The sequence below is a fragment of the Brassica oleracea genome, chromosome C8 (assembly GCF_000695525.1).
Source record: "Brassica oleracea var. oleracea cultivar TO1000 chromosome C8, BOL, whole genome shotgun sequence".
Lineage (NCBI taxonomy): Eukaryota > Viridiplantae > Streptophyta > Magnoliopsida > Brassicales > Brassicaceae > Brassica > Brassica oleracea.
In genome coordinates this window covers 2,733,103-2,746,951 of record NC_027755.1, presented here as the reverse complement: position 1 = coordinate 2,746,951, position 13,849 = coordinate 2,733,103, and the positions used below count along the sequence as shown (strand labels likewise).

Below are 13,849 nucleotides of genomic sequence, written 5' to 3'. Positions count from 1 at the left end.
AATTAAATTATATTTATTCGGAGTGCTATGTCCGGGTCCATGGACTTCGGGGTGGCATCCCATACCTCACTGAGCGATTCCCCTGTCGCTCACCCCTCACTCTTCCCCTTTTCAGGTGAGACAAACAAGTATGTGATATTTGGACGGACTTGGTGCTACTGGACTTTTCTTTCGGATTTTATTTGGGCATGGGTGAGAGTTGTCGGGTTTATGGGCTTTTATATTACGGGATATTGTTGGTGGCCCGTCGTCCTTAGTGTCAGGGAGACGGGTATCACATTGTTGTATGATGACGCGTCGGGGGTGACACGCTGTCCTCCATATAGGAGGTGACGGGTGTCACAATTTTAATCTGAGATTCTGTCATTGGAATGAATCTTAAGTATACATTATCGTTTTAGCTGCTAAGGTTTGAAGATGAAGAGGTTGAAGAGAGCTATCAAAGGCTGAGGGAAAAAGAGAGAAGCCATGCGTATCTGCGTAACTGTGCTAAGGCTTACTGCTCTACCATGGACTATACTGATCTCATCCCCCGTCTACGCTTGATCATGGCAATGGATTGTGCAGGTAAATATTATCATCATGTTCTTATATGCATTTGGCTATCTATTTAGTGAACTCGAAGCTTAGAAATATATATCAGTGGAGAAGATGTCAAATGGAAATCGCAGTTTCTAGATCGTTTTAGGATAGTTATTGATGTTAGGAACGAATATTTTGAGATCTTGTTGCTGGCTTGTATGAAATCTATCTATAGCTTATCTCAGAATTGAATATTTTGAGATCTATTTGCTCGCTTGTATGAAATCTCGTTGGAATTGAAATTTGGTTTTGATGATGAGGTTGGCTTATTATCTCTGGCAAGGTCAGTTAGATCTCGTGTCTCTTTTTGTCTTTGTCTAGATAGATAGTTAGTATGAACATATGCTTGTTACTTCCCTTGATATCACTCTTTATTTAGAATCTCATGTTTTAAGCGAATCAGATATTGGTTTAGTGATATTTACACCAGAGATACATGTTTCTCTGTTGAATTGCTTCTTTGATTATGATTGACACTGGAGATACATGGTTTTGTTGGTTTACTGTTGTCTGATCCTAGACTTTATCTCTGTTCTTAAAATGATTCTTGTTAAAACTACTACGGACCAATAATCAGTGTGTTGCTAGTCTCTTCGTGGTCGTATCGTTTGGTTTCTCTTTGTGTGTTAGATTTGGTTTCTCTTTATGTGTTAGATTCACATCTCTATGCCATGATCGAAAAATGTTGATCCTCTATGCCATGTTCTGTTTTTGCGTTACCTTTCATTGGTTTACATAAACATGTAACATGTGAGCCATGTTATGTTCTTGCAGGTGGAGCAAAGACATAAAGCTTGTGGAGTTGGACATAAAGCTTGTGGAGCAATCAAATGTCATTGATGTGCCTGGGTTGTCTTATAGAAACATCCCTTCTATTGCCTCAACTGCTATTGGAGAGATGGTAATTTCATTCACTCACTCCCATCTTTTGTTACCTCTTTGTTTTCTATTGTCTAACAACAATGGTTGCAGGCTATATCCAAAGGAAGACAGGGAAGAGAAGCACAAAACCTATTGAGGGTAACTCGGTTAATCTCCTTGTTCTGTTCTTAAAGGTGTTTCCTTTTTTTATTCAACTGTTCTAACAATATGATGATTTCTTTTGGCAGGTATATGGGGCGAATATTCATCTTAAGGGAGTTGAAACAGATGTCTTAGTTACTGCATATGAACATATTCTCATCAAGCAAGTCTCACCAACGTTAACCTTGTTGTTGTTCAACAATGTCTTTGGGTCTCATGTGTTTTGTATATTGTGCATATGACATATTCTCATGTTTTTCTTTCATGGTTGTTTAAAAATTTTAATTATAAATTTGTATTTCTATTTTTAATATGTACTTATGTCATATTTGTTTAAATTTTATGAAATCCAATAATTTATAAGTTTTGTAAAATTTAAATTTAATAATTCAACTTCTAAGAAAAAAAAAATTAAGAACCTCAAAGGGATTCTCCCATTGGACTTTGACAAAACTAATTACATTAAGAAGAGTTTTAAACTTCGTAATACACAATTAACCATTAAAACTAATCATTAGAACCCTCTAAGCATTGAACTTGCTCTTAGTGCTTACAACAATGCATCTGTGCCTATTTTTAGGTATATGAAAATGTGTAGAGTACGTTTTTTCGAACGACATAAAGTGTGTGATTGGTAAAATCTGAGCGTAAACCGGAAAAACTTTTTATCTTGGACCCACCACATTTGGAGTAAACATTTTTTTGTTATCACATGTTTTGTTTTTTTTCCAGCGATAATATTTCCACTCCATGAAACTAGGGAAAAAGTTTACTCTACTTTGGTGGGTCCATATACATTTTACTCTGCTTTTTATTACTCTGCAAAATGTGTAGAGTACAAGAAATCGTACAAAGTGGGGTATTCACATTGTCGCAAGGTATAATAATAAATTAATTTACAAGAAATCGTACAAAGAGGTGGCACTACAGTAAAGTTTAGTCCGTAGTGGTACACAACTTACAATAAAAAGTTTTTCCGGTTTACGCTCAGATTTTACCAATCACACACTTTATGTCGTTCAAAAAAGACTGTTTTGTTTTTTTTCCAGCGATAATATTTCCACTCCATGAAACTAGGGAAAAAGTTTACTCTACTTTGGTGGGTCCATATACATTTTACTCTGCTTTTTATTACTCTGCAAAATGTGTAGAGTACAAGAAATCGTACAAAGTGGGGTATTCACATTGTCGCAAGGTATAATAATAAATTAATTTACAAGAAATCGTACAAAGAGGTGGCACTACAGTAAAGTTTAGTCCGTAGTGGTACACAACTTACAACAATTACCAGTCTTTTGACTTTTCACAGAAAACCTATTGAGTTAATGCACTCAAATTGTATTATGTGTATGCTATTCATTATGAACACAACTGGAAACTATCAAACTACCAACAACATACATTAAAAAATATAGTCATCTTTAGAGTGATGTTCATTTCTGAACCGCACTCTTCTTCTGCATATTACTAACTTCATTTTGAAAATTTAGCTCACCGACATGTAAATGTTCATTTATCTTCCTTTTAATATATTACTGTATCAGTTTTTTTTTTTTAAACTGTATCAATTTCTTTCTTTTTGCCGAAACTATTTTTCGTCGACTAACGTAATAAATAATGATAATAGCTTGCGCTTATTTCAAAATGAGAAGGTTTAAAACTGTAAATCATCTGGCTTTGATTTAAAACAGTTAAATCAGTGATTTTCTGTCGATTATGCTCACCTTGCATTTTGGACTCATTTTTCCAATCATCAATCAATATTTTGTAAGAATCAAAGATTTCAATTTTTTTTTTGAAGAATAGACATGTTAATATGTGAACCACAAACTGCAGGCCACGTGTGTGTATTTAATCGAAAGGGGTTGTGTCAAAGGACAATAATGCAGATATATGGAGACAAAAAACAGTTAGACAACATTGTCGACATAAATTAAAGGGTCAAAATAAATAATGTTTTTTTTCCTGGTAAAAAGTAAATAAATAATATGTTTGTCCTACAAGTTATACTTTTGGAAGGAGTGGGAGGGGTTAATTCATTTCGAGTGAAAATATTTTTTCTTGGAAATATGTTTAATTATTTTGAATATATATATATATATATAATTGTTTGTTTAAAATTAAACAGACAATATAAATTCTATAAAAAAGAAAAAGAAGGGATTAATTAAAACTCAATGAGTGAACTTGTAAGTTTAGAATAGAAACTTATTTTGCAACTTTTTTTTATTATTAATTTGGGGTATCTAAGGTCCACACAAATTTCCAGTGAAAGGTGACAGTATATCCTCTTTCCGTGTATTTTTCTTTTTTTGACAATAGAAAACTATTTTATTACTCAGACTTGAGATAGTTTGGATAGTCAGACCGGAATAGAACAACCAATAAAACATAAATTTCTATGGAAATTGGGTTTAAACAATGAATCAATATTCTGTATTCGCGTAATCGCGTGGCCATATCATAAAGTGTAGAATTTTGCAAATTCTTTCTCAGAACATAACACATACGGTCATACTCATACCGAGCTTTATATATCTAGTAAAAATTATAATATCACAATAACTCATAAAAAAGGATGATCGATGTCACATGAATTACAAGATTTCTAAACAGTGCTCAACATTTCTTTTTAGTCACGTTTCATCAATGCACGAATTTGATTAAAGTATGAGCTAGCTAACATTTACAATGAAGTGAACGAAGTTTATTAACCAATAAATTAATTAACTAATTCTCCACATTTAGGTTTGATTACTTAATAAACAATTTTAACTATAATAATGATAAAAAAGGTAAATTGAAGAAAAAAAAAAAGCTAAGCCTTTACTTTCCTTATCTATAAATCGAAAGCACTCTCAATGGATATTGAACATACTGATTACTAAAAGCAGAACAACCACAAAGGTGTTTCAAAAAAAAGAACAACCACAAAGACACAGAATCAAAGAAGAAGTAACATGGTAAAGGTGATGTGGGGTTCCAGTTTAGCTCTCGCCGTAGCGCTTCTCCTGGTGACGGTGGCAAACATTCCGGTGGCGGAGGGAGTGACATGCTCGCCGACGGAACTGGCTTCATGTTCGCCGGCGTTTATGTCAGCTTCGCCGCCGTCAGCAACGTGCTGCGCCAAGCTGAGAGAGCAGAAGCCATGCCTTTGTGGATATCTGAGGAACCCTACCCTCAGCCAGTACGTTAACTCTCCAAACGCCAAGAAAGTTGCCAGCAGTTGCAATGTTGCAACCCCGAAATGTTAATCATGATTAATTAGTGACAAGTTTCGCTGATCATGAGTGCTTAATTACTAGTTAAAATGGGTCTGGTCTTCGACACTACTGTTTAGAATAATAGTGTGGTGGTGATTATGATGCTCATCATCATGCTTGAATGTTATGTTATGTCATGTTATGCTATGCATGTTATGTTATGTATGTTTCTACCTTATGAAACATTTTCCATAGTTATTTATGCTTACTACTGTCGAGACAGGCTTAAAATGCTTGATGACCAAATCAAAGTCCAAAAAATTTCAAATATAAATATTTAAAATTAAATAACTATTTGAGAAATTTCATTGTAAAATTAGATTGAATCATTTGTGAAATGTCATTTTTAGTTTTCTTACACGTGTAAAAATGTAAAAAACCTTAAAAAAACATAATTATTGTTGCAATTATAATTTGTAAAAATTTGTAAACAAAAATAATGTTCCCCTTAGAATATAAAGATCGAAATCTACTTATATTTTAAATCTAATAAGGAAACAATGTGAGTATTGTAGCACAGTGGTAATTGGTAAGTAATGTATTAAATCCGTCGGCCAGGGTTTGATTTCTAGCAAGTGCGACTTTTTAAAATTTCCTCCTTTACAAAACAACACTTATCTAGAGTCCAGAGTTCAGGTCTACAACACTTTCTAAGTGATTCACAATTTCACCAACGTATTGATCTGATAATGAGTAAATCAATCTAAATAGCTAACGATTTCACAACATAGGGCAAGCAACATTTATATTATCGAAAACATATTCGAATAATTTAAAACAATATTCTTTAATTATTAAAAATCTGGAAAATATGGGAGATTGTTTAACAAAAAAAAAAGTGAAATTGAAAAACTACAAATTCAAAAACAAATTACACAAACAGTCAAGGGAGCTCAATTCGAAAACATTAGAAGACATTACTTAGAAAAAAACATAACATATTCGTATACATTATTCTTTAATAAATTTATAATGTAGACCGAACTATTGTGTGAATTTATCAGTTGTGTGAATTTTTAGAATCGTCTCTCAAAACTGTTGTTTTTTTTTTGAAACATCAAAACTGTTATTTATATTCTGAAATTATGATTTGTGGTGTGGGTGACAATCTATTTCTATGTGTTGGTTTGTTTCACTCTCGCACTCGTTGTTTTTTCTCTTTTTAACGCATCAAAGATTACTTCTATTGTGTGAAAATGAGAAGACTTCCTATAGCTTTTCCGACGCTAGCGTCAATTTTTACATGTTGATTTAAATATGTAATTTCGCTTCTAATATATATTTTGTGAGTTTGATATCATTTTCATAAACTGTTTAAAATAAAATATTTGTCGAATAACTCAAGGTATATTACCTTTATTTAAATGTTTGTATCATTTGTTTTAGACTATTGAATAAGTAATGTGTAAATAAATAAAATTGTTTACTCTTTTAGCATAAAAGTATTTTGTAAAAAAAAAATGTTTTTTTTTGACAACAACATTTAGAACTACTAAGCTGATCCAACCGATTCAGCAAGCCAAACCGGTGGGATATAATCGCCATAAAGCATAGCTGAAGGAGAACTCCTCGCACCACGTGCAAGTTTGTCCGCCAAGGTGTTTTGTACTCTTGGAATATGTCTGATCCGGAAGTCAGAGAAGAAAGTCTTACTGCGGCTTCCATGTGTGTAGAGAAAGCTGGCCATTCTTCAGGTGTCGACACCATCTTCACCGATTGAGAACAATTTGTCGCAAAAACTACATCAGAAAATTGTAGGGTCTTCATGCACTCAATTGCCCAAATTAGTGCTTCACACTCATCATGCAGGGGTGACAGGCTTCTACGAAGATTCATCGCCCCCATCATAACATCTGTCGAGCCACTCTTTCGGCAGAACCACCTTTGTCCTGTAAATGTGTCATCTTCTTTCCAGGCTCCATCAATAGAACAAACTCTAGTATTTTCCAAGGTTCACTAATAATTGAGCCTCCATCCAAACCGTACATTCCACATCAGCCAGCCGAAGAATCTCCAACGGGTTTCCATTCCTGTTCGAGTAAATCTTATCATTTCTTGCCTTCCATATATACCATAAACAAACTCTAGTTCCCACGCTGGGAATTTTCCAGAGGTCGGTTCACTAATAATTGAGCCTCCATCCAAACCGTACATTCCACATAAGGCAGCCGAAGAATCTCCAACGGGTTTCCATTCCTGTTCGAGTAAATCTTATCATTTCTTGCCTTCCATATATATCATAGTATCCAAGGGAAATAACTAAAGCCATCCTCCTTCGGCAGTCTCCAGAATAGATAAAAAAAAATTGCTCAGAAAAGAAAATCGTTAGATATTACAACAGTATTTTGTAAATTTTTGTATTAGTTTTTGTTGCTTTAGAAATACTACAACAGTTAGATATTATGTTCTTATATTTTGTAAGTGGCTAATTTAAAGATAAATATTTGCTAAATTACTAATTCTCTCTTTTTTTTGGACAGCTAAATTACTAATTATCTAAAATTATGCCACATCACTTATGGGACAAATCGTTTCACAAATGCATTGTATCTGTACATGTTGCGCTCAAATATAACTGGCACAATCTTTCTCATCCTCCCTAAAACTGCTACTTTGGTAGTCACCAATTCATCTCATAAACCAATATAAAGTTGATTTTGCTCGCTTTACAATTAGTACTCACACCGTGAATATTCCTTTGTTGAGATGGTTATAAATTCATCTCAACAACTGAAAATAACACCATCTATCCCCCAAAACAATCTTCAGATGATCAGTAATACAAACATTTCTTGATTACAAAGTTAAGGGAAAAACATTTTTGATGCTCGATCTTTTCCTTCTGAACAACAACTTGTTCAAGAAATTGTTTCTTTCTTGGAACCATCTCCATCTTCTCAGCTTTCGATTTGTACTTGCTCTGGACGATCAATGCATAATGTGAATTCTACCAACATCATGGGTAGCTCTAGTGTTATCATCCAGCTTTTTAAGGTGAACCTTTTGTGTTGAATCTTCTATACTTCTCTGGAGAGAGAAGTTTCTTTTCTGTGGAAATTTTGTTGTGTTGGTTATTTCAATTGTAGATAACGCTCTTAGTTGCTTAAGTTTTTCTTTTTTTTGTAAACCAGTTGCTTATATAAGTTAGTAACCATTTTTGACACTGATAATTTTGCAGAAGCTATTACAATATCCCATCCCTACAGACAAAAACTCAATCATAATCAAACACCCATGAACACCTTAGACCACCTCCATCCATTAGAACCTCTAATGGGGTCTAATCATTAAATTTAGAGTAAATAAGGTGATTTGACAAGTTTAGAACCTTGGTTTGTGGAAATAAATTTTTCTTCCTCCAATGGAAGAACCCCATAGGAGTTCTTAAAAAAAAAATTTTAGTAGAATGATTTAAAATAAAAGCATACATAATTTTTTTAATACTAATGACATACAAACATATTACAAATACAAATAAAAATAGTAAACGAGAAAGAAACGATTAGCTTAAATCTTGATGTACATATATTCTCAACCAAATAATCTTTCAATTGTTGATGTATTGTTCTAAATAATCTTTCAATTGTTGATGTATTGTTCTATCACGAACTCGATTCCGAATGTTCATCATATTGCCGAGATTTGAAGGCATATCTGTAGAAAACGTGAAATCCACTTGTGAACTTCGGTTTGAATCCGGTTGTGCAAAAACTGATACATCATACTGTGTGTACCCATCGCGTTCATCTTCTACGATCATATTATGTAGAATGATAAATGCTCGCATTATCTTTCCAATTTTTATTTTATCCTACAAAAGAGCTTGATTTTTTACTATGGCAAATCGAGCTTGCAAGACCCCAAAAGCACGCTCGACATCTTTACGTACAGCTTCTTGATTTGTAGCGAATAAGGATGCTTTCGGACCTTGCGGAAGTGGAATAGATTGGACAAAAGTAGCCCATTTTGGATAAATACCATCTGTGAGATAGTAAGCCAAATGGTACTCGTGTCCGTTGTCAATGTAATTCACTTTAGGAGCTCGACCTTGTAATATATCATCAAAAACCGGTGATCGGTCTAGAATATTGATATCGTTTAATGTACCTGGAGGTCCGAAAAACGCATGTCATATTCAGAGATCTTGTGAAGCTACAGCCTCTAAAACAATGGTTGGCTTTCCTGGTCCACATGTATATTGACATTTCCATGCAGTAGGACAATTCTTCCACTCCCAATGCATACAATCAATGCTCCCTATCATCCCGGGAAATCCGCGTATCTCTCCAATATCGAGTAGTCATTGAAGATCTTCTGGCGTGGGTCTTCTTAGATACTCATCTCCAAATAAATTTATAATTCCTTAAACAAAATGTTCCAAGAATAAAAGCGCGGTGGTCTCACCAAGTCGGAGGTATTCGTCGACCGCATCAGCTGGGCAACCATATGCCATCATTCGAATTGCTGCTGTTGCCTTTTGTAACGGAGAGTGACCAAACCTTCCAGTAGCATCTCTTTTATGTTGAAAGTATGGGATTTTAGCGGATAGTCGATCAACAATACGCATGAACAAGGACTTGTTCATTCGAAAACGGCGTCGAAACATGTGAGAAGGATATGTTGCATCTTCACTAAAATAATCGTTCCATAACTGCATGTGTTCTTGTTCTCGTTGTCTTTCAATGTAGGCTCGTTTCTATTTTGACCTTGACGCTTCTTGATGAGCTTCATTTTGAAGGAGAAGATTTTCGAATTTTTGATCGAAAATTTGGTCGAATCTCTCGTCCATCATGTCTTCATAATCATTAGAAGAAGAAGCCATTTAGGGGAATATGAAAAGAGAAATGAAAAGAGAAATGGTGAGAGAAATGAATTCTTGTTCAAAGGAATGGTAAAATGATAAGAGCAAATTATTAAAGACAAAAAAAAAGACTTGTTTCTTGTGAAATGGTAGGAGAAACCCAAAGAAAACACTACTTGCAAAGTTTATAAAAGAAGAGAAATTGCATTGTTTATAAAGAAAACTCTGAAACACAACTTGTTTCTTTACGTGGAAATACAACAACTTTATAAACAAATAAAACATGTGAAATGGCAAAGTTTCTTGTCTTCCCCCACCTTTGTTTGCAGTGAGTTGGCTCTCTCTTTGACATACCAGCAAGCTTTGGACTCGCAGCAACATAAGCTGCAATGCGTTTCCAAAAGGCAATCGCTTTTTGCTCATTACCAACAACCGGATCCTTTGAAGTGTTCAACCAAGCACTGATGAGCACCACGTCTTCTGTTGGTGTCCACTTCCGTCTCTCTTTGCGGTCTTCCACAGTGTGACCTTCTAAGGTTGCATCTTCAGCCCAATGTGGACCAAGTCCAGACACATTCGAGACTGAGAAGTCTAAACTAGGTTGAGGGTTTTGTTGTTGAATGTTTAAGAGGTCTATAAAGCTAGAAGTTTTAGAATATGAATCCATAAAAATGGTTATGGATTCGAAGGAAATAGAAAAGAAGAAGGATCAAGAATTCGAAGGAAATGGAAAATAAGAAGGATCAAGAATTGTTCAGATTTTAAAGGCAACTTTAAGATTTCAGTTGTTGAAATAACTTCATTTATGTATTATTAATGGCAATCAATGTTCTAACCTAAAACTAAAAGCATCACGACAACTAAATGTAAATCAAATCAACACAACTAACAAATATCAATATCTAACAAAGCATTAAAAGATAATTGTACTTACCTCTTCGTAACTGCAGTGCAAGTGGGATGCTTTGTTGATGTTGAATCCGTAATGAATGCAAAAGAAACTCCCCAACTGCTCTGTTCACCATCTAACTTTCTATTTAATATAGGTTTTACATCTGGAAGAATGCAAAAACAAAAATAAAAAGCATTCAACTCATGAGAATATTCACATATATACAAGTGGTTGAGCAAATTTAGAAGTCAGAGACAAACCTGTGACTACCGTTCTGCTTTAAGAACATGGTTCTCCGCATCTCCCTCAGTGTCTCCCATACACACGTACACCTTCTCGAGATCAATTCCTCAAACCAAAACACAAAAAAAAATGAAACGTATAACTTAGTTAAAGGATAACAATACACCTTCTCGAGATCAATCTCATAAGCTAATCAATTCTATACCCAATTAGTACACTGCAAAACTTGTGTAAACATTAATCAAGAACAACTATTTGATAAATCAATTCTATACCCAATTAGTAAAGAACAAATCCAAACGCACACTCAGCTACTAAGCAATACCCGAACCACCTCGATGATCATTTCGATACACAATAAACTCAGCTTCTAAGCAAGACCCTAAACTAAATTCACAGCATAAAATGTGAGAGCTTGAGTAACTAACATTCTTCTAACAAGAGACCTAAGATGGAGCTCTAAAAGCCAGTTATTAAAATGTCCACAACTAACCTCTTCACCTCCTTACCGTCACCACGCATCTCCTCCAAAAGGAATTCAACTTTCGGAGCCAAGTTGTTATCCACACTGTACGTCAACAGTGCCGGAGACCTCACCACCATCTTCGCCACCTCTTCTCTCGTAAACCCTAACCCTTCTTCTACGTACTCAATCTTCGGGAGAAGCGAGATATCGACTTCGCGAGATCGAGATCTCTTCGGACAAGAAGTGAAGAACCGGTAGGATGTCGGATTCGGGATCGGAAGTTAGCAAGTCAGGGAACATATCGGCGATTCGACCAACGGCAGGTATTGAGAGTCCGGTTCAGGAGAGGACGGAGGAGATGGGAACAGAACCGTCTTTGAATCCAGACAGAGAACATGGAGTGATGTCGATTAGAACCTCCTTTGGTCTTTTACTATCGAAGATGGAGTGATCTCAAGAAAGAATCGAGAGAGCAGATGGATAGATCAGAATTGGAGGATGAATCCAAACTGATTTTGACAAAGAACCTCGACGAAGCCGTCGAAAGAGAGAGAGAGTCATAAATGTAAGGTTTAATGGGAGAGTGACAAGTAAGGGTTCCTAACAGCTCTATAAAACCCATTTTTGACACAGGTTCTTTTCTTTTAATTTCTTTTTCATTTATTTTTTTTCAGTTTGGCTTAAACTTTTCGGGAAGAGACGCCGATGGACTTGCTCTTAGTGTGTGTATTGTGAATCTCTTTATTAACATTTTTAGAATTGCATTGGTTTAGCTGTTTCAACAGTGCAAAAAACTCATAAGAAAGTGATGAGATTTATAGACAAAAGAAAGTATTGTTGTTTCTTTAGATGTGATGATTAAGATTTTCGTAACCCTTGTGTGTGTCGTTGAGCTTAGCTCTCGTTATGGTCAGCTTTGTTTCAAGATCTTCCTTCATTGATCTAATCTGTTTCCATGTCAGCCTTTATTCCTTCCTTTTTGTGGTGCTTTGTAAATAATTTCTTCAGGACTTGAGCTTTATTAAGGTGTTGACTCCTACGATCTCCCAATTGATGTTTCCCGTGAGATTCTTCAAAAAAAAAAAACACTTGCTGCTAGTGTAATAGAAATATGAAGAATGATACAAACCAAATAAAGACAAACGAAAGTTTCGAATGCCTTACGCTTCAGGAAACCACAATCTATTACTTATCCAATACACTACCAATCTAGTAAACTGAATCATAGCATGAGGAGAACTTAACATGCAGAGGCAGGACATGTCAACCACAAAGACTTAACATCATATATGGTCTCTTAAATTCGGTGATATGAGAAATGTTTTACCTCTTTCCCGTGACCCTCAATGTGTCTGAACCCAATCCAAAATCGAAAAGAGAGTATATTAGTGCCTATAAAAGAAAAAAAAAGGTAAAAGAATGGAACCGAAGGGTTGACGTGTAATACCTTAATCGCTTGTTCAATTGTTGACTGAACCAAGGCGTAGGCTTGAAGACCTAACGAAGGTAACTTGGCACCAATACTATTCCATGGCAAAATCTAGATTCAGAAGTGTGATCGGTAACATAAATACATTTTTTTTAAACATCTTCCTCCAAATTCAAACCTTATGTCTCCAGATCTGAACCTTCTTCTTTCAGCTCTCGTGCTTCTTCCTCTTTCTTTGATGCATCGTATGGTAACCCAAGCGAAGTCTCCCCACCTCTTTCAGTGTTCTCCCCGGGAACTTGTTGCAATTATTACTCTGATTTGATTCAGTCGTTCAAGTTGATCGATAGGACGGGCTAGCTTCGAGGAGAAATCTAGCGACACTGCTTAGGAGGCTCAGTCCTAGACCGGAATTCTATTCTGCTCAAAGAAATTTTTTAGTGTTGTGCGGAATGAAAGGATGATGTTCAGGGCATGAAGGTACACCTTTTTATAGCAAGAGATTCACGGACGGGAAGAAAGGGAGGTACATTGAATGAGGAATCATGCTAGGAGTGAGATAAAGGAGTTAATTAAGATAGTCGTTAATGATAACGATTGAATGCATCCCATAACGGCTCTAAGGCATTATGAAATCTAGACCAAACGACATGAACAGAAAATTGCTCCAGATATTTTCCGTTAATGATCGTCTCTCATCAACTTTTAGAAACTCCATGGATGGTGTTTGAAAGCAGAAGCTGAAGAACATCAAAACCCCTAGAAATAAAAAATGGGAATCGATGAAGACGAAGAGGGTGATTCTCAGGTCGGTATAGACTATAGTGGAGTTGGCTAGTGGAGATAACAAAATTCATCAGCCCACAAACAAAACATTATCAGCCCAATAATAAAACATTTGGAGCCCATCAACTTAAATTCATTATCCCCAAAATAACATTCATTTTTCGAGCCTAGGTGAAAAGTTCTTTTAGAAGCCGCTACGTGTCAGTAAAAGCCCATTCTAAATGATGACATGGACGCTTGTGGAGAGAGGCAAGTTAACTTTATTATTATAGATAGATAGATAGATGAGTCAGAGGGCATTTGTCGAAAACCTGAGCTAGAACTCTGTTTTCAAGAACCGCTAAGGCTTCAGAAGAGTTGATGC

General features: G+C 35.4%; 1 protein-coding gene and 2 long non-coding RNA genes across 3 annotated transcripts in view; 2 read left to right on the top strand and 1 right to left on the bottom strand.

The window, feature by feature from the left end:
• The window catches only part of LOC106308290, a 6,407-nt gene extending 4,505 nt beyond the window's left edge, over positions 1 to 1,902 (top strand). The window contains exons 2-5 of the long non-coding RNA XR_001263550.1: positions 402 to 567; positions 1,357 to 1,483; positions 1,555 to 1,602; positions 1,692 to 1,902. This is a non-coding gene — a long non-coding RNA (uncharacterized LOC106308290). The remainder of the gene's footprint in view (positions 1 to 401; positions 568 to 1,356; positions 1,484 to 1,554; positions 1,603 to 1,691) is intronic.
• A 2,569-nt stretch (positions 1,903 to 4,471) lies between these two features.
• On the top strand, positions 4,472 to 5,076 carry LOC106307924 (non-specific lipid-transfer protein 2-like). Its single transcript, XM_013745015.1, has one exon. It carries the CDS (start codon positions 4,566 to 4,568, stop codon positions 4,857 to 4,859), a length of 294 nt encoding a protein of 97 aa, XP_013600469.1. The 5' UTR covers positions 4,472 to 4,565; the 3' UTR covers positions 4,860 to 5,076.
• A 6,874-nt stretch (positions 5,077 to 11,950) lies between these two features.
• On the bottom strand, positions 11,951 to 13,151 carry LOC106311586. Its single transcript, XR_001264058.1, has 4 exons — positions 12,878 to 13,151; positions 12,718 to 12,793; positions 12,598 to 12,622; positions 11,951 to 12,340 (listed from the first exon to the last, which is right to left on the bottom strand). It is a non-coding gene; the product is annotated as an uncharacterized LOC106311586 (long non-coding RNA).
• Between the last annotated feature and the right edge of the window lie 698 nt (positions 13,152 to 13,849).

Excerpts from the sequence above, each read along its gene's own strand:
- LOC106307924 (XM_013745015.1), top strand. The coding sequence starts at position 4,566 with ATGGTAAAGGTGATGTGGGGTTCCAGTTTAGCTCTCGCCGTAGCGCTT.